Source organism: Centroberyx affinis, unplaced genomic scaffold (assembly GCF_046629955.1).
Source record: "Centroberyx affinis isolate AG114_WGS23_722 - 3 ecotype Tasmania unplaced genomic scaffold, CSIRO-AGI_Caff_v1 ptg000890l_1, whole genome shotgun sequence".
Lineage (NCBI taxonomy): Eukaryota > Metazoa > Chordata > Actinopteri > Beryciformes > Berycidae > Centroberyx > Centroberyx affinis.
Genome location: NW_027279479.1, coordinates 232,458 through 251,206, shown reverse-complemented (window position 1 = coordinate 251,206; position 18,749 = coordinate 232,458). Strand labels below are relative to the sequence as shown.

Below are 18,749 nucleotides of genomic sequence, written 5' to 3'. Positions count from 1 at the left end.
TAACTGGCTGAACATACAGAAACGAGCGCCACCTACAGAAACTCAAACTGCATCAACAGAAACTCAAAGGAGAAAGACGTCACAGTACTGGACACACTGTTTGATTGACAGGTGATCTCTGGGATGTGCAGTGCAGAAACACCACAGCAATGAGCACTTAGCAGCGAAGATAGAAACAGAATAAAAGTACTTAGACAATTCTTCAACTTGCTGTTACACCCAACAACATAATTCCTATCACTTACATTTTAAGTTAAATTGATTTCTTGACTGTGCAAACATACCCTTAGGATTTGGAATCAAGTCTCTATCTATCTCCGTTAGTTTCATAATTACGGCCAAAAACGACAAGCGTCTAATAGCAGAAATCACAGATCCGGATCACCACTAAAATCTAATCACTTGCTCTTTGGCCTCAGGCCTATCAGCCCACCAAGTTACATGGAAATCCATTAATACATTTTTCAGATATCCTGCTGACAGACAGATGGAGGTAAAAAATAAAAACGAGCAACTTGTGATTTACTACCATTCATCAGTAGTTTCAGTTTAGCAGCCTCTCTCCCTTCACTTTTGTGAACTGTATGAGTTGAACTGTTGATTGCTCGGTGTTCACTTGAACCGTGACCTTTCACCTGGACCTGAAGCGCCCTTTGACCCGTGACTCACCAGGGTAGAGAACGGGCAGCCTCAGCTGTTAGGAAAGTGGGTCAGAGGAGGCTGGCATGACGGCATGAATATTTAAATAGGAACAGCTCCAGCTCCAAATGTCTTTAACAATCACATCGACGCCAAGCTATGTTAAACACTGGGAGAATGCTGTACAGCTCCAACACCCTATAGAGCACCGACTGTATTTTTCTGCCTACACAAGGAAGGAGGAGGAGGAGGGAGATGCAGAGAGGAAGAGAAATGGAGAAAGACAAAAAAAATCATTGGCCATACTGGAGTAGAAGAGGGAGGGAGACAGACAGGGTCAAAAAATATATGGTAGCCACATAATGATGATGAAACATTCAAATGAGAAATTTGAATTTGAAGAGATCTGTGCAAAGAAAAGAGGATCGAGGCAAATAATGGAAGAGGAGGCGGAGAGAGTGAAAGAAAGAAGTGCCTTGGAAGTTCAGGGGGTCGTGTTTGGAATATGTTGGGCCTTTAGTGTGTAAAAAGCCATATAGTAATGAGTACCTCCATTATCCAACGACAAAGGGAAAAAGGGGGGAACGCTAATGCATGAGTGAATGAGAGGGGGTCAAAGAAGTCTGAATTTGTGTATATTAATGTATCAGTAAACCTTACAGAGGGATGGATAGACCAGCAGATTAAGCATACAGTATGAGAGTACAAGAGATAAAGAATACAAACAAACTCTCTAATTAAAAACCCAACACTGAGAAGTGCTGACAGGCAGAGAGCCAGACGGGCTGACAGGTAAAAAAAAAAAACAAAGAAGAGAGAGAGGGAGGGAGGGTGGGAGGGAGAGAGAGACATGACTGGAGGATGGAGAGAAGTAGGTCAAGAGCAGAGACTGAGAAGAGAAGGAGACGTGTGGAGAGATGGATGGAGAGAAGGAAATAAAGATGGGAAAGGAATTGAGAGGCAACATACAGCGCCGTCTTCCTCTCTTGTCTTTTCTGCAGGCTTCGATGTGTGCTTGTGTGTGTGTGTGTGCGCGCGTGTGTGTACGCATGCGTGTGTCTTCGCAGTGTGTGCATATGTGTGTCTTTTCGGTGTGTGTGTAGATGTGTGTGTGTGTGCACGACACGGTGATTGACAGCTCCTATCCAACAGCCAGCTCCAAAGCCAAAGACTTCATAATAAACAGAGCATGGTATAATTTACCCCTCTAGGCAGAGCAGCGCTGCTCACTTTGCTGTCTATTCATAAACAGGGACACACGCAGTACAACACACTGCAAAAAATGGCCATCTCGGCAAGCCTGGGACATTTTTCTTAAAACAAGTGAAATGGGGTGAGATAACCCTGATTTGTTTCACAATTTTCTCTCTAGAAATGAATATAAATAACTTGAAATAAGTCAGAGTGAGGCAGAGAGTCATTCCAAGAAGTTGATTTGCATTGGGAAATTTGCTGATTTTTTGTCACTTGTTAGAAGAAAAATAAGATAAGATGATTGGTTGAGATGGATATTTTTTGCAGAGTGACAAACACACACACACACACACACACACACACACACACACACACACACTTTCTGTTAATGAGAAGCGACCAGTCCACAGGTGCCACGGCTGTCTGAAAGCCGGCCACGGTCGGACATTCACTTGGAGAGGCTCGTCGTCACGGCTACACCGATGACACGGCTGGCTCTGGGTGCGCTTCCTGGGTGGCGGCTCTCATTCAGCCAATCAAGGGGAACAGGCCACGCTCTATTTAATGATTATCCCAGCATCTGTCCGTTATCTCTCATCTCTGTGTGAAAGCCAGCGAAACTGGACCCATAGGAAGCCAGTGAAAGCCATCGAGCCGAAGCAGCGAGATGCCGGTATTCATCGGGTAATTTCATCTCAAAGTAATCAGTTCCAGACACGACTGGAATCTCAGCTCCTTGGAAACGCTTGTGTGCATTATAAACAAACCTGTGTGCCCGTGATTCATTATATAGTTGATGAACAACATGCTTAATAGAGGATGTGATTACAGCAGCAGCAATTAATGCCAGTCCAATAAAATACATTATTACCATGTTTGGAACATAATCCAGGTTGTTATCCACTCAGAGAAAAGAGGGCAATGGAAAGATAGGCTTTATCCTCTTTCCATTTGGCGTGTTTTCTTTGGCGCACAGCAAACTGTGTGGGTGATAAGGTTTACATTGCTCCAACATTGTTGTTGCAGCGTGCCGAGGTATATTGATTTCATTTCATCCAATTGTTTTGTGGAGCAGATCCCACTCTCCCCTGCACCTCATGGCCTTCCTTTTCAAGACATCAGCAGAGTCGGTTTCTGCCGTATCACCTGGATATTGTCAATTTCTATCACTGTTCAGCTGGCGCTCCATCTCGTGTCGGCGGAATGGCTCTGGAATTGATAGTGTGGGTGTTTGTGAATATGCTTGGACGCTTGCCGCCGCCGCTCTCTATCTCCCGTGCGTTTAGTTTCCAGGAAGGCAGGTAGGATGGAGATGCAAGTGATCGATAAACACACTGCTTTCCTCCGCTGTAAATCATCCGAATGCTCAGAGACTCCCTGTGGGCAAGGGTGGAAGAGAAAGAGGGAGACAAGAGTGGTGGGTTGATGAAGATGAGGAAAAAGAATTAGGCGTGATGGAGAGTGAGAAGTTCTAAATGGAAGAGAGAGAAGGAGAGATAGAGGGAGAGAAAGAGAGGCTAATATTCCTGATTTATCTGCCCAGATGCCTAGCAGCCTTTGAGATGAATGAGAAGAAGAAAGCTGTCTCTGGTTGCTTATTGCAGCCTGCGGGATGAATGCTTACTATCGCACTGTTTGTTTTTTGTTGGCTAAAAAATGAAGTGCAACATCAATAAAAATGTTAATCAGAAAAAAAAACATTGTTTTCACTTCCAATTTATCGCGCCACTTGACAGCACAGAAACAACAATCTGGACATCAATCTAGTAAACGTGTGCTTTTCTTACAGAGTCTATTTCGTGTTGTGATTCATTTGTAAGTCATACCATAAATTACACTAGCACCACCTCCCCCCCTTTGTGCTTCTTGAACACACATACACTGCAAAAAACGTCCATCTTCAGTCCATATTCAGTCTTAAAACCTTTTTGTAAAATGAAAATTTCTGCCAATGTTGACAAAATACCAGGTTTTGATGACTTTAGAGCAATTTTCCACTTAGTTTTAACATGGGGGTTATTTGGCACTTGAGTGGCATGAAAACCACAATGTAACGTTTGGGTTTTTACTTCCCATTCATTTGAATGAAGCCACAAAAATAGCCTAAAAACTTACATTTTAGCACGTTGGTGAACATATTCAACAAACAGATCCCGCTATTGTGATTGTAACTGTGGGTCCAACGTTTTAGAGCATAATTACATATAACAACAATAGCATTTTTATTGATAGAAGAGAACATATAGTAGAGGAATACCATTTAGGAGAGATGGTTTGGGAGACCGGATCTGGTGAATATGTTCACCAACGTGTTAAATGTCAGTTTTCTGGCTATTTTCGTGGCCTCATTCAAATGAATGGGAAGTAAAAATCCAAACGTTACATTCTGGTTTTCATGCCGCTCAAGTGCCAAATAACCCCCATGTTAAAACGAAGTGGAATATTGCTTTAAAGTCATAGTTATAGTTAAAGTTATATTTGTCAAGAGCCAAATAACCCCCATGTTTCCCAGGAAATGAGACTCTTCACCCAACCATACCTTTATCCTTTTTGTGCCCACAGGTGAGTCCGGCGCAGCCCTGTCACGCCCACAGCGCCCCCTTTCGGCCCGGACGGCCCACCACGCCCCGGCGCCTATGAAAGGCTACCATGTCAGCCGCAGCATGTCCCAGCACTCCTCCGGTGGTGGCGGAGGAGGAGGGCCCTGCCACTGCATGCCCGAGGACTGCGATGCCGGCCCGGGCCGAGACTACTACCAGGGTCACAACGATGGCCACTATTACCCTCCGGGCGGTCCGTCGGAGTCTCTGGCCTTGGAGAGGCACCACTCCCACTCCCACTCCCACTCCCACAGCCACTCCGGAGGGGGCACCTTCCCTCGCTCCCACCCCAGCCAGCACCCGCCCCTGCCGTCGTACGACTCTTGTGAGGAGTGCCTGTCCACGGGCCACGGAGGTAAGATGCATCGCATCCCCCCGAACCTGATGGACCAGTTTGAGAAGCAGGTGCCCTTCCACCCCGACGGCTTCCACACACTGCAGTACCAGCGCACCGCCAGCGGGGGCGCCGAGCAGCGCAGCGAGAGTCCGTCCCGCATCCGACACCTGGTCCACTCCGTGCAACGTCTCTTCGCCAAGTCCCACTCTCTGGAGGCGCCGTCCAAACGGGAGTACAACGGCACGAGAGGAGGCGGGGAATACCGCGGCGAGAGAGGGGGAGGAGGAGGAGGTGGCCACCGGAGCGGAGGGGAGGACGGCGGAGGCCACTACTCGGGCCACCAGTCTCGCTCCACCAGGAGGAGCAAGTCCCGCGAGCGCAGCAAGAGTGGAGACTCGCGCCACGAGTCGGGCAGACGCCACCGCAGCCGGACGGCGGGCTGGTGGAGCTCTGACGACAACCTGGACAGCGACAGCAGCTTCCTGGTGGGCGGGGGCAGGAGGGGGTACCCCAGCGGGCACGAGAGCCTGGACGCTGCCATCCAGGAGCTCACCATGAAGAAGCCCAAGGAGCGAGGCGGCGGGCCGGGGCCGGGGCCAGGGCCGGGGCCTGGGCCGGGGCCGGGGCCGGGGCCGGGGCCGGGGCCTGGGCCTGGGGAGTGCATGGCCTGTACCTCCATGGCCCTGGCTGGGAGCGAAGGAGGAGGACACCACGGACACCACGGACACTCCCTGAAGAGGAGCACCTGGTCGGCCATGACAGTGAGTCAGGCCAGGGAGGTGTACCCCTCCACCAGGGGAGGAGGCTATGACAAAGCCCTGGTGCCGCTGGAGAGCAAGCTGAAGGAGAGGACCTTCCACTACCTGCAGGTGTGTGTAGGCCTGTGTGCGAGCCTCTGTGCATTTGTATTTTGACGGGATTTATTGTGAGCGGATGTGAATGTTCTTTACCGCCCCATGCTGAGCTACAGCAAAAAAAAAAGCAGCAATATTTCTGTGAATTAGCACAAAAGGCTTTACAGTCAGTGCTCGCATAGGTTGCATATCTACACACAGTGTACTCATTAGGGAGCATAGACTGTAAGACAGAGAAACCATTGTTCTACAGCCAAGTTGCTTTGGGACAAAGTCTCTCATACAAATTGAATGTCTAACTGAGAAACCCATGGTCCACCTTGGTATTTCGCTGTGAATGAAGAGACGATGATTGACACCTGAGATTATTAAACACCTGTCTTAACAGTCTAACAGTCCCTGCTGGCGCTCGCTCTCTCTTTCTCCCCATCCAACACATTCACTTTATCTCCCTCTTACCTCTGCCCTCTCTCTCATTTTGTATACATGAATTCTCCAAAGTGAAAAGCTAATGGCTCTTTCACTGTACCTACAAAGGCAGATGAGAGGATACACACTCTCACACACACACACACACACACACACACACACACACACACACACACACACACGTACACACACACACACACCTCCAGCTGTGCTGTGGTAGGACTGCCATGCAGGCTGTGTTTCTACGGAAACAGCAGGTAGCCACAGGAGTCCCTGGTGTTTTTCCAGCTCTCATCCTTTAGACACAGCTGAGGTCTGCTGATAGGAGAGAGAGAGAGAGCGAGAGGGGGAGAGGGAAAGGGAAAGAAAGACAGAGGGAATGGGTGCAGGAAAAGGGCAAGAAAAAAGAGTCAATGTTCCTCATACTGTATGATGGGGGTTTTTTTGTTGTTGTTTTTTCAAAGAACAGACTCTCCTCCATGCCTTGGGCTATATATATATACCACATCCACACTTTCGGACACAAAATGAACTTCCTCACTCCCTCTTTCCTCATATCTCTATCTCCTGGTGTCACTTGCAGTTTTCTGCAGGGGGACAGTATGTTGAATGAATTTTGTGCTGTGCTGAGATGTGCTGAAGTCAGCCAGATTGATCCTTGGCTGCAGGGCAGCGCGGCTTCCTGGAGCCGCAGATATAGAGCTGTTCAGCGGGACGGCTCAACACCAAGACTAGGGGGAACCTCAGGACACACAGCAGCACCAAGTGCCAATATTGAAGCAGTAACTCCACACTGAACCCTAGACTTGACTGATTCGTTGTTTGCGAGCTGAGCTTCCCACTGCAGCTGCAAAACAAGTTCGGCAATTCTGCATTCTGAGTTTTGCAGTCAAATTCCCCATTGGTGTAGTGGACATATGTTGGGGATGCACTGCAAGACTGAACAGAATGTGACAAGTTTGGACATCATGCATTTAACAACTTGCTTTCAGTCATTTTTTTGTCTCGACCAGTTGGATTTTAAATACTGTTAATCACACAATTGTCAATCACACAATTGACAACTACACACTACCCGAGTTCTAATACCACGCAACCCCACAATCTCGCAAAAACACAACCTCTTGCGCTACTAAAGCACAAAACAAAAATGGAAGAGGAACATTTTTCTTTCCACACTTCTTTTATCTCGTTTTTCTTTATTTCTTCTTCAGCTCTCGTTTGGTATTGACGAGCTCTGTTCAGATTTGTGTCGTTGTCCAGCTCACACTGCAGGAGTACTTGTCCAGTCATGATTTGTCCAGATTTGATTCATAAAAATAAAGTGTTTGACATAATCACAACGGTCCTGACTGGATCGGGGGGTAAGAGATTAAAGTCCTAAACCCTCCCACATGACAAGATCCTCTGTGTCGACTGTGCATTGCGACCACCCCAAACTAGCGCCAAATTGGTTCAATCTTGAAAAATCAGTCACGATTGTGGCTAGCATTGGCCTAAAAATCATGTAGTGTGCCCGCAGCATTAGAGAGAATTCCCCATCAAGTCAGACAAAAGTAGTTCTTCCAGGCTGCTGAATGGGATTTTGTCACAGGTTTATACAAGTTTATACTGAGTCAAGGCTCAAGTATGGTGCACAAAAGTGAGAAAAAAGCAACTATAACAGCAAGACCTCAGGGAACTTAAATGGCACTGAATAGACAGACTTTGAGTGAATCTTCACAAGTCGGGATTACTGTCGTCAAAGGCAAAGGGACACTGCAAGGTTTTCTCCCATGGTGTCGACCCAATCACGATGTGCAGCACCAGAACTCGGTACTTTACTCCCCACTCCCTAAGCCTCTCCCCGCTCTCCCTTCCCTCTCCCTTCCCCTCTGTCTGCGTCTGATAGATAAGGAACGATAAAAAAAAAAAAGAGAGAGAATATAGAGCGAGTGTGAAACGAAGACGGAACCAGCGAGGGAGAGAGAGAGAACGATAGAGAGGGAAAAACAGCAAGGTAGAAGGATATAGAGATAGTGAAGGAGGCTCAGGGATAGAAACGAGATAAAGGGGGAGATGGTTGCTAGGGGGCAAGGAGAGAGAGAGAGAGAGAGAAAAGGAGAGAGATAGACGAAGGCCAGGGGATCGGGAGATTAGGCTGAATCATCTTCTTTTAAGTGATGACCTTTAAAAAACACACTCAGCTGGATGGACCCCTGCCCTGGAGCCATGGGTGTGTGTGTCTGTGCATGTGTGTGTGATGTGTGCATGCATGTGTGTGTGTGTCAGTGTTTTCATGCGGTCACGTGTGTGTGTGAGAGACTACACACTTCACAGCCTTAGCAGCGACCGGAGGATAGAGGGGTCTTTCAGCACGAGCAGCTGCTCTTACTCTCTGGCTGTTAGCTGGTGTGAAGCCTTCATCATATTGGTAAAGGAGTGAGACCAGATGGCGCACACACACACACACACACACACACCTACATATAGGTCTGAGTGATCCTCCACAATAATAAGATTCCATTTTATGATGCAGATTTAAGAAAGGAGCTGTTTCCTATCTGTTTGGTTGTCTCTCTCTGTCTTCCTGCCTGGCTCTCTGTTGTCTCTGTCTCCAACTGGGGTTCCCACTGGTCACGGAATTTTCTGGAATATCACGGAATTTTGAGAGGTGGATTTAGACCTGGGCGATGTATCGTATAATATCGATATCGTGATATGAGACTAGATTGTCTGGGATTTTGGTTATTGTAATATTGTGAAAAAGCTTAAATGTTACTTTACGTTACAGTAAAGTGACACAATTTTCTGAACCTATTCGCCTTTTCTGGCTGAGTAAAATGAACAATGACTGGCTTTACCTGCTCATCATGACCGTATTACTATTACTGAGTGCTAATGATCATTACTAATTTTCAAAATTTTCTTGTGTGTAAATATCTTATGAAAGCATCTTATGAATACTTCTAAAATATCATCACATTATCGATATTGAGGTATTCGGTATAAAATATTGTGATATTTGATTTTGTCTATATCGCCCAGGAAAGGTGGATTCTAGGCAGGGAAAGTCAGGGCATTTGATAAATTATGTAGGGAAGTCATGGGACATCAGGCATTGGCAAATGGGCCACTTTACAGGAATACGCCAGAAGCTATTTTACAACTTGTTTCACATTGCATTCAGTGATGGTTTTTAGTTGTTTTTCTCCAACTGTAGTGCAAACCCCTTTAGAAAAACAGTGCTAACAAGTAGAGTAGAGTGTGACTTAGTTATGGAAAGTCATGGGATTTGACATCAGGGCCAGGATGGGAACCCTGTCAGTGTTTTGTTCCATTTCATTATTCCTTATCAATTCTCTTTTTTTATGTCTTGTGTTTCCCCTTACTTTGTTGTCGTGACTGGCTGTGTTTCTGCGTGTTTACATCTGTGTTTGATTTTGTTTTCTCTTCATCAGACTCTCATTCATCTGCCCATCTGTCTTCCTGTCTATCGGCCTGCCTGCCTTTCTCTCTCTGTCTGCTTTGCTCTCAGCCTACTCGTGTCTCTCTGTTTTCCTATCTGCTTTTCTGTCCGTTTCTTGTCTGTCACCCTGTGTGTCTGTCTGTCTCTCCGCATTTCTGTCAGCGCTCTTGTCTGCCTGCTTATATTTTGGTCTTCCTCTCTGATCCGCTTCCGTCTGTCTATCGGCTGTCTGTCTGCTCGTCTATCTGTCTGTCGGTCTGTCTATTTGCTCTCCGTCTGTCGGCTTCTGGCTTACGCTCTTTTTCCTTCTCTGTGTCAGTGTTTCTCCAGCTGTCAGAGTTTCTCTCTTTCTGTAAGTCCCTTTGTCCCTTTCTTTCTTTCTCTAACGCCATCTCACATGTATGCATGTGTGTGCATGTGTGTATGCGTGTGTGTGTGTGTATGAATTCATGAGCATGCCAGTGTGGCTGAGCTGTCTGTGCCAGTGTGTGTGTGCATTACAATACAATGCACTGCCGGTGTCTGGCTGTGTGCACGTGTGCCAGTACTGTACGTCTGACAAAATCACTGTCATTCTGATCGAGCGGTGAAATATATTTCATCAACCAGTGAAAAATATTTCCGTTGTGTGAAGTCTTTTCGACTTTAACTGCAGATATTGGGGAGAAGCTGCCGACTGTGCAGTGAAAACATCTTCAATATCTTAACATTGATTAGTTCACATTGTGAGTAATTATTTTTCCCCTAACACTTTGAATTGGAAGAATGCATACTTAGTTTTAACTTACTTTAACTCTGTGAGTCTTTTTAACCCATTGTATGGAGAATCGCACTAAAACTGAGATTGGCTGTGCGTTTACATAGCTTTATACTAATGCTGTACAGATGGATGTCTCTATGTCTTATTTATGCTTATATGACGGTGTGGATGTTTGTGCGAATGTGTGTCTCAGGTCCCTTCGGACGAGTGGGGGGGCGGATACCCCGGCGGCGGCATGGCCGACAGCGGAGGGGAGATCCCGTGCCGCCGGATGCGCAGCGGCAGCTACATCAAGGCCATGGGCGACGACGACAGCGCCGACTCGGACGCCAGCCCCAAAGCCTCGCCCAAGACCAGCCTGATCGCCCAGCGGGAGGCCTTCAGGCGCTCCGTCAGCATGGATCAAAGGTCATCTATACCGCTAAGTCTATCGCTGCATTCACGTCATTATGGGGAAAGACGGAAGACAGGAGCTTCCGTTCACTTTGAAATACGGCTTGGGGACTCGACGGACCCTGATTTCTCTTGACTTTAATTGTGACATCACCAACAAGGAAATACCCGTAGTCAAGTGCAGAGAATGATGTATTCATTTCAAATAAAATGAACAAAATAAATGATTTTCATCGCATAAGTTTCCGATCACAGCTCTTAAAAGGCCAAGGCAGGACTAGTTGCTTGATTTTTCATTTGTGGGCGAAATTGCAATATTTGTTTTGCCGCACAACATGAACTCAAATCATCACTCATTAAGTGCATGTGTGTGTCAAGCGTGAAACAGCTGATCAGGAGCAAACTCTTCCAAGTCAGTGCTTTCAATTGCCAAGTTGTTCCAGCGTTTTTTTTCCCTTTCACATGAATGCAGCCTGACTGAAAGTGGAAGGGAGCACTGACAAAATGCTAGGGCACAAAAAATGATATCCAGCTGTTATCAATCAATGAAGTGCTATTGGATAGTCGAGGTCAACCAAATGGTATATGTTATTAATCCATAGGGCTATTACAGAAATCCTATTACAAGGGGATGAATTCTTTTTCATGTTACATTTTACTGTCATTCAAAGCTTATATCTTCACATAAAGAAATAAATGTATCCCCACTTAACAGTCACAATAATACCACTAGTAGATTTAATATAAAAATCTCAAACAACTACTATGACTCTAGGAAGCCAACTGCTGGTTAATCATCATTATTGGTGCCATCATAGTTATTATGGTCATCACTGAAGCTGATTTTGTTTGTGTTTAATGCAGGTACTCGTGTAAGCAGTGCACAGACTCCTACCCCAACAGCCGAACCACACCCAAGAGCCACACCCGCTCTCGCAGCTACACCCGCTCTCTGACCAGCTCACAGGTATCAGCTCATATACAATTTGCCTTCACCGCTCTGGTATCCTCCCGCATCCGGTACCCTGTCTTTACTCCCTTTCTCCCCATCCCTCTGTCCCCCTTCAGCTGGGAGACACTCTGAACCGCCAGTTCGAGGCGGTGTGCGAGACCATGTTCGGGGAGGTGGAGTCCCAGGCGGTCGAGGCCCTGGATCTGCCCGGGGTCTTCCGCACCCGCAGCCACAGCTACGTCCGCGCCATCCAGGCCGGCTGTTCCCAGGACGACGACTGCCTGTCTGTCTTCTCCATGGCGGGCCCTCAGGGAAGCATCAAGAGCGGGGCCGGTGAGTGTGTCTGTGTACGAATATGTGGAAATGTGTGTGTGTGTGTGATGGGTGGGGGGGGCAACCTGCTGGCACATTAGCACAGCCAGCAGGAGAAGACAGTGCACTGCAGAGGGTCCACAGCGTTGCACTTCGCTTGACAAAACCGAGTTTGTGCACACATCTACACACACACACACACACACACACACACAGTTCATTACTTCCACCTTCTCAGCCAGTGCACAGCTGCATGCAATGTGTACTTTTTTGTTTTTTTCCCTTTTCCCTCAATCTCTATCATCTCACTCTCTCACCTAAGCCTTCTGTTCCTCTGCAGCGCATTCTTTGCATGTGTGTGTGTGTGTGTGCGTGCTGCGAGCATGGACTGGTGTGTGTTGCCGTGCATGCTCCCTGTTCTCTATCATCTCTATCTGTTCCCCTCTCCGTCTTGTCTCTGTATCTCATCTCTCCCATCTCCCTCCCCTGTGTAATCGCCGGCTTCTCTGGCTCAGTAATGGGGACTGGAACGCTCATGATTATGATGATAGCTCAATGTCTCCAGCTGCCTCTCCCTCTCTCTCCCTCTCTCTCTCGCTCTTCTTGGCGCGGTCTCCTGCCTTTCCTTTCCACATCACTCTCTCGGTTTGAATCCATTTTGTTACTCGTGCGTTTGTTTTTGTCTTCGATAGTTTGGGTTTTATCCTCACGATCATCCGTGCTCTTACTCAAACCTCATTTACATCTGCAGTCATTTGTGTGTGTGTGTGTGTGTGTCTGTGTGCAGATGTGTGTGTTTGTGCGGGAGACTGCAGAGCCACTCCAGTGCTATCAGTGGTGCCTTACAGGGCTAATATTTCCTGGCTTAGACCGGCAAATCCCCCTGAGATTTATTAAAGCCGCTGTGAAGTGTCATATACATCAACCACAAACACACACACACACACACACACATTCCCAGTACACAAACTCACCCACAAACACATCCTACACACATGCATGCACACACCTCTCTTGGTGAGACTCGTTGCACATTGAGACAAGCCGGCTGGAAATGAGAATGCTTGGAAAGAAAAGCATTTAGGTTTGATCCTTTATTCAATGGAAATAAACTATGAACTGTGTGTGTGTGTGTGTGTGTGTGTGTGTGTGTGTGTGTGTGTGTGTGTGTGCAAGCACGTGTATGTTTGAACGAAACAACGAGGGAGGAGAAAGAGACAGACACAGGAGAGAGAATCCGCTGAAAAAAATGTGTGCTTCTCATTTTAATATTTCTCTCAGGAAATTGCTTTATCTTCTTAAGAGGCAGAGTTAAATTCGCTCAAGGGAAGAGGTTTTCTTTTGTCACGTCTGTCATTGCTCTGTCTCTTCCACCACTCCGCTCTCTGCCTCTCACTGAAATTCATACCAAAAGCGAATGTTTGGTAAAAAAAATAAATAGCACTTTTGAGTTGCTTCCATAAATCTTTCTTTCACATCTTTTGCTGACATTATTTTTGTTTCTGGATGTCTCTCTCTTTCTCTCTGTATTCATTCACCCCATTTTTTTGGACAAATTTCCCTGTTTTCCATCTGTCTTCTCCTTACCACCTTCTCTTTCTAGCCTGCCCCCATTGTAAGTATCCACCTCCCCAGCCCCATGTTGACATGTTGCCCATTTTGCTAATAACAACCCACTATACCTGTCTCCCTCTCTCCCCCTCCTCTGGCCCTCCAGTCTTTCCCTATCGTAAAGGTGCTCCTCCCCCTCTCCCACCTCGCATGACCAAGTCCGCGCTATCAGTGCGGGCCCAGAGCAGCACAGAGTCCACCCAGGACGCCTACTTCCAGAGCGCCGGACAGTCGGCCTCGGGCCCCGGCCCCGGGCGCCCCAAGCAGCACAGCAACTCCGTGGACCTGGGCGGCTCCGACGGGCCCTCGGGTCGCACCTCCAGGGCGGGCTACTACACCGGTACCGGCCCGGGACGATCCCGACAGCACAGCAACTCGGCGGAGAGCCTGGACGGGGTCAGGAGTTCGCGGGAGCTGGTGCCCTACGGAGGAGGTCCGGGGGTGGGGGTGAGGGCCAAGCACAGCAGCTCGGCCGACAGCCTGCTGGAGGGGCCCCCGAGGCCGGCCAGGGAGAGGGACGGCAGGGCCGGGGGCAGCCTGGGGAAGTCGGTCTCTCTGCCCCAGAACAGCTTGGTGCTGAGTAAAGCTGTCGGAGGAGGAGGGGGGCAGGACGATGGACGCGGCGGGAGGAAGTGGAGGCCGTCCATAGCTGTGCAGGTGAGATGGTGATGTGATGGAGAAGGGACGGCTGCTAGTATAGGGCTTTGGCTGTGTGAAAATACTGTTCCAAATCTGAAAAACAGCTATGACATCTCTATTTCAAACTGCTGCACAGTATGATGCACATTCTACTAATGAGACATGAAATGGATGTGTAAATGTTACCTCAAATATTTTAAAGCCCCTTTACACTTGGCATTAAGGTGCATCTCATATCTAGATTGCATCTAGATTTAGGTGGATTACATTTACATCTGGAATTAAAATGCATCTCCAGTACACTCAATGTGGTATGAATCACCATTTGTGTCCTAAAACTGACACCACGTCTTGCTTGTTCCCCATTCACAAGTATCCTGACACTATCCAAGCTGCCTGCCACCCATTTGATTATGTGCTACCTGATTGGAAAGTTCATTTCCATTTCTGTAGTTGCAATACATGGATTGAAGACATAATGAATTTACACTTTGTTGTTAATGTGGTCAAATGCATCTCCTAACACTTCAGCTTCAATGCATCTTTGGTGCATTTACATCTAGATTTAATGCAGTTTTGCTCGATCTAAACAATCCAATCACCTAAGATGCATGGTAAGGCCAGGTGTATAGGGGTTCTTGTGTGTGTGTGTGTGTGTGTATACACTCTGACTGTGGTGCTCATTGGCCTTCTCTATGCGTGCCAGGTGGACAGCTCGGAGACCCTGTCGGATTCAGATGCGGAGGGCAAAGCTCTTAGGGAAGTCCACTCCATAGGGGTCCAAGTGGAAGATGACAAAAGGTAATGGAATTATAATTGGATATCAAACCAGGGAAAATATATTGGAATATGGTTTCAAATCTGTAAACTACTTGAGGGTGTGCTTGGTTTATTTTGACACTTAAAATTCCTTAATTATGGACACAACTTCCAAAATAAGATTTGCATTTATAAAAGGATTTATTCTGGATTTTTGGTCTGAGGTGTTTGTACAATCATTTGTGTGAATAATTTTAATATGTAATATGAAAAAGCAGTCATCCCCTGGGCACCCAGTGGTGCAGTCACCTATGGTTTATTTCAAAGCTCGATCCTATTATTTCATTTAACATTTCATCAGACATCACAGCTTGAATTCAGTAGCACTCTGTTCCAAGAATGTCTTGTTTCTCACCATTAGTGACTGTAACCATGACTACTGCAAATCACACACTCGACATGACTTTCGCACGTGATGCAGCCCTCCTCCTAATTATATCCAGCATCACCCACGGGTCAGATTCACACATATGCACGCATGCATTCACACAAACACATGCGCACGCACCTCCGGCAGTATGCGATCGTGCACCTGTTAACAATGTCCCCCTCCTCCTCCAGTCATCAAGGGTGAGTGTGACATCGGCAGAGAAAACGAAAGCGAGAGAACGGAAATCTGAGTCACACCTCACACCTCATCAGACTGCGAAGGAGGATGGAGGGAGGAGGGGAGGGGGAGAGGGGAGAGGGGAGGGGGGGTAAACTTGTAACAGTGGAGCAAACTCTAATCACTGATTCCAATGGCATGACATTTGAACACACCAGTGCGTCATATGTCATGGGATTTAGCAGGCGATATCACAACCAAGTCAGTGGTAGTGACCGCAATGACAGTATTAGCAAATCGCAGCGTGACTGTTCTTGCTCAAAGAGGCATTTGCTTCCATTACTTTGCCTGACTGGATGTGTCCGACCCCGCGGCGACTCTCTCTCTCTGTTCCAGGCGGGCTCGTTTCAAGCGCTCCAACAGCGTGACGGCGAGCGTGCAGGCGGACCTGGACCCCGAGGGCTTCCCGGGGCTCAGCATCGCCGTGCCGACGCAGGACAAGAGCCTTCAGTTCGGCTGCTCCTTCCAAAGGCACTCGTCGGAGCCCGAGTCCGCCGGCCAGTACACCGAGTACCACCGCACCGTCCACACACAGGGACAGTGGGCCTACAGAGAGGTAGGCCTGCCTCAACACACGCAAAGACCAGCATTCAGGACCAACGCTCCCTCTAAGCTGTCTGTCTGTGAAGTTCAGTTCAAGTTCAGTCATTGCTCCACTTGCTATAAGGGGGTTTGGGAGTTTTGTTGGCAGATATTAGATGCAAGGACCATACCTTAGGGTCTAGTGAACTGACACTCCGAAGACTTAACTAATCACCTGAGAACTGGCCTTTGCATGATTACTCATTACTTACGTCCAAATGCTTCCACCATTGAAGGATGTGTCCTAGCAGTATTTTCCTTCAATCTCTTGCATTATCCTAGGACTATATCCAGAGCGGCTACTCCACTGAGCCCTGCCCAGCGGACCCACGGCCCCACCAGCACCCGCACTTGCCCCCACGCGCCCACTCCCCGCTGCCCCTCACCTCCGAGCGGGCCTGGGCCGGGACGCCGTCCCTGGAGGGCCCCCGGAGCCTGCCCGACTCGGGCCGAGCCTCGCCCTGCATGAGAGACGGGGAGTTCTTCCTACGCCTCCTGCAGACAGAGGTGGAGAGGATGGAGGGATGGTGCCAGACCATGGAGAGAGAGGCAGAGGAAAATGAACTGCCAGAGGAGGGTGAGTGTGGGAGGAGAGTCTAAAGGAGCAGGCGGGAGGTTGAAGTTCAATTGAATCAGTTCTTGCATTTCCAGTTTCTTATAGAACTGTTTTCTGTGTCTTTTCTGCTTCTTTTTTTCCCCCACTAGTTCTTGAGCTGATTCGTAATGCAGTTGGCAGTGCCCAGATGCTCATGTCTCAAAAAGTCCAGCAGTTCTTCCGCCTCTGCCAACAAAGTGTGGTGAGTATGTGTGATCGCACAAAACATTGTGACATCAGATTGAGTTATGGTTCATCATTTTGCAGAGATTCGAGGCATATCACTGTCGCCAAGGGCAGAATGAGCCTTGCTGCAGAATCACCAGTGCAGAAATTTTTCCTGTCTGAATTTTTTCTCCCTCTTCTCTTTCTTTTACTCCTCCTTGTATATTACTTTGGTCATTCCTCCCACTTCCACGTTCCATTTCCCTGCCCATCCAGGACCCATCAGCGTACCCCCAGCCCAGCTCTCAGGACCTGGCAGGCTTCTGGGACCTGCTCCAGCTCAACATAGAGGACGTCAGGGTCAAGTTCCAGGACCTCCAGAGGATCAAGGACTCTGGCTGGAGGCTCCCGCCTGAAAAGAAGGTGAGAAGCCCAGGGGTCCGCACAGCCCTGGTTTCCCTTCAGCACTCCCCCAGAGCCAAGATGGCGGTGTGCAGGAGAGTGGCGCAGATGGTCCTGCCCTCCAAGCCTTTGCAGGCTGTGAAACTGCAGAACGGCAAAAGGAACTGAGCTGAGCTGCCTGAGAGACTGTGGAGTCTAGAATTAGTGAAAATGCTTATAAACAAGCTTGTATTTAATGAGGCTATACAGAAGAAAATACCTGTACATTACTGTCTATAGATGTGGCACACACTGGATTCAATCACTCATCTCTGACACAGCATGTAAAGTAGGCTAGTACGCTCATTGAACAACTGCAGTTCTTTACTGTATCATCTGATAGTTTAACAAGAACTAACACTTGTTTCTCTTTTCTTCTTTTTTCTTTTACGTCTTCTTTATTTTTCTTTTCTCTTCTTTCCCCATGTTTCATTTCCTTTTTCTTCATCCCAATGCCAATGCATGTTGAGATATTTTTTTATGTTGATTTGCAATTTTGTTGTTGTTTTTTTGTCTTAATGTCTGCCATGCTCTATCCTGTAAATTATGCTTCCTCACATGACCTTTCCCCTTTTACCTGTTGCTGGTTTTGCCCTTTGATTTCTCATTCTCTCCATTGTCCCCTATATCTCCGCTTTTCTGCATGGGACCCCCTCGCACAACCATACGAAATCATTTTTTATATCACCTGACACGGTACCTCCCTTTGTCCTCTGCATTTTCATCATATGTTCATACCTCACCATTACCCGGCTAGGAGGATAAGAAGCTTCCTCCTCCCTTACCAAAGAAGCCAGCGGGCGGGGTGAGCGGCAGCCTCCGGGCCGATAGCGTCGGGGATGGGGGGGGCGGAGGTGGCGGAGGTGGGTCGGGAGGCCTGGTGGTGCCCCGTGCGGGTGGGCGCACCCTGCCCATCAGGGAGAAGTCCCTGGACCTTGTGGACCGTCAGAGGACAGAGGCAAGGAGGAGGCTGCTGCAGACCAAGCGGACTGCCTCCTTCCGCCAGAACTCGGCCACAGAGAGCGCCGACAGCATCGAGATCTACATCCCCGAAGCCCAGACTCGACTCTGAACACGGGACACACAGAGGAGTCGCAGCCCCTCTGTTTCATCCATCCCCTTAGCTGACATGTAAACCTATCTCAGCCTTTCTCTGAGCCCGATTTTGGATCTTCTGAGGGTCTAAAACTGTCATTGCTGTTACTTATCCGCCACCCTGCCCTCAGCATTCCCATCATGTCATTCGCCACAGTTGCAAATTCACAGTTCTATTGCTCATTGTTGGATGACGCAAAACAAGCAATGACGGCCATTTTGTGTCTTGACACTCGGAATCGCCCATTTTACTGACAGAGAGGCCTAGACCTGAAAT

The 18,749-nt window shown here is 47.9% G+C and overlaps 1 protein-coding gene across 1 annotated transcript; it reads left to right on the top strand.

Moving 5' to 3' along the window:
* The first annotated feature begins 4,469 nt into the window (after positions 1 to 4,469).
* On the top strand, positions 4,470 to 18,449 carry dlgap3 (discs, large (Drosophila) homolog-associated protein 3). Its single transcript, XM_071521467.1, has 11 exons — positions 4,470 to 5,639; positions 10,455 to 10,669; positions 11,519 to 11,621; positions 11,723 to 11,939; positions 13,636 to 14,186; positions 14,875 to 14,969; positions 15,931 to 16,150; positions 16,459 to 16,753; positions 16,882 to 16,973; positions 17,213 to 17,359; positions 18,135 to 18,449. Exons 1-11 carry the CDS (start codon positions 4,470 to 4,472, stop codon positions 18,447 to 18,449), a joined length of 3,420 nt encoding a protein of 1,139 aa, XP_071377568.1.
* Positions 18,450 to 18,749: the final 300 nt, after the last annotated feature.

Excerpts from the sequence above, each read along its gene's own strand:
- dlgap3 (XM_071521467.1), top strand. The coding sequence starts at position 4,470 with ATGAAAGGCTACCATGTCAGCCGCAGCATGTCCCAGCACTCCTCCGGT. Across the intron at positions 14,187-14,874 it reads GGCCGTCCATAGCTGTGCAG|GTGGACAGCTCGGAGACCCT; the intron begins GTGAGATGGTGA and ends TATGCGTGCCAG. Across the intron at positions 17,360-18,134 it reads GGCTCCCGCCTGAAAAGAAG|GAGGATAAGAAGCTTCCTCC; the intron begins GTGAGAAGCCCA and ends TTACCCGGCTAG.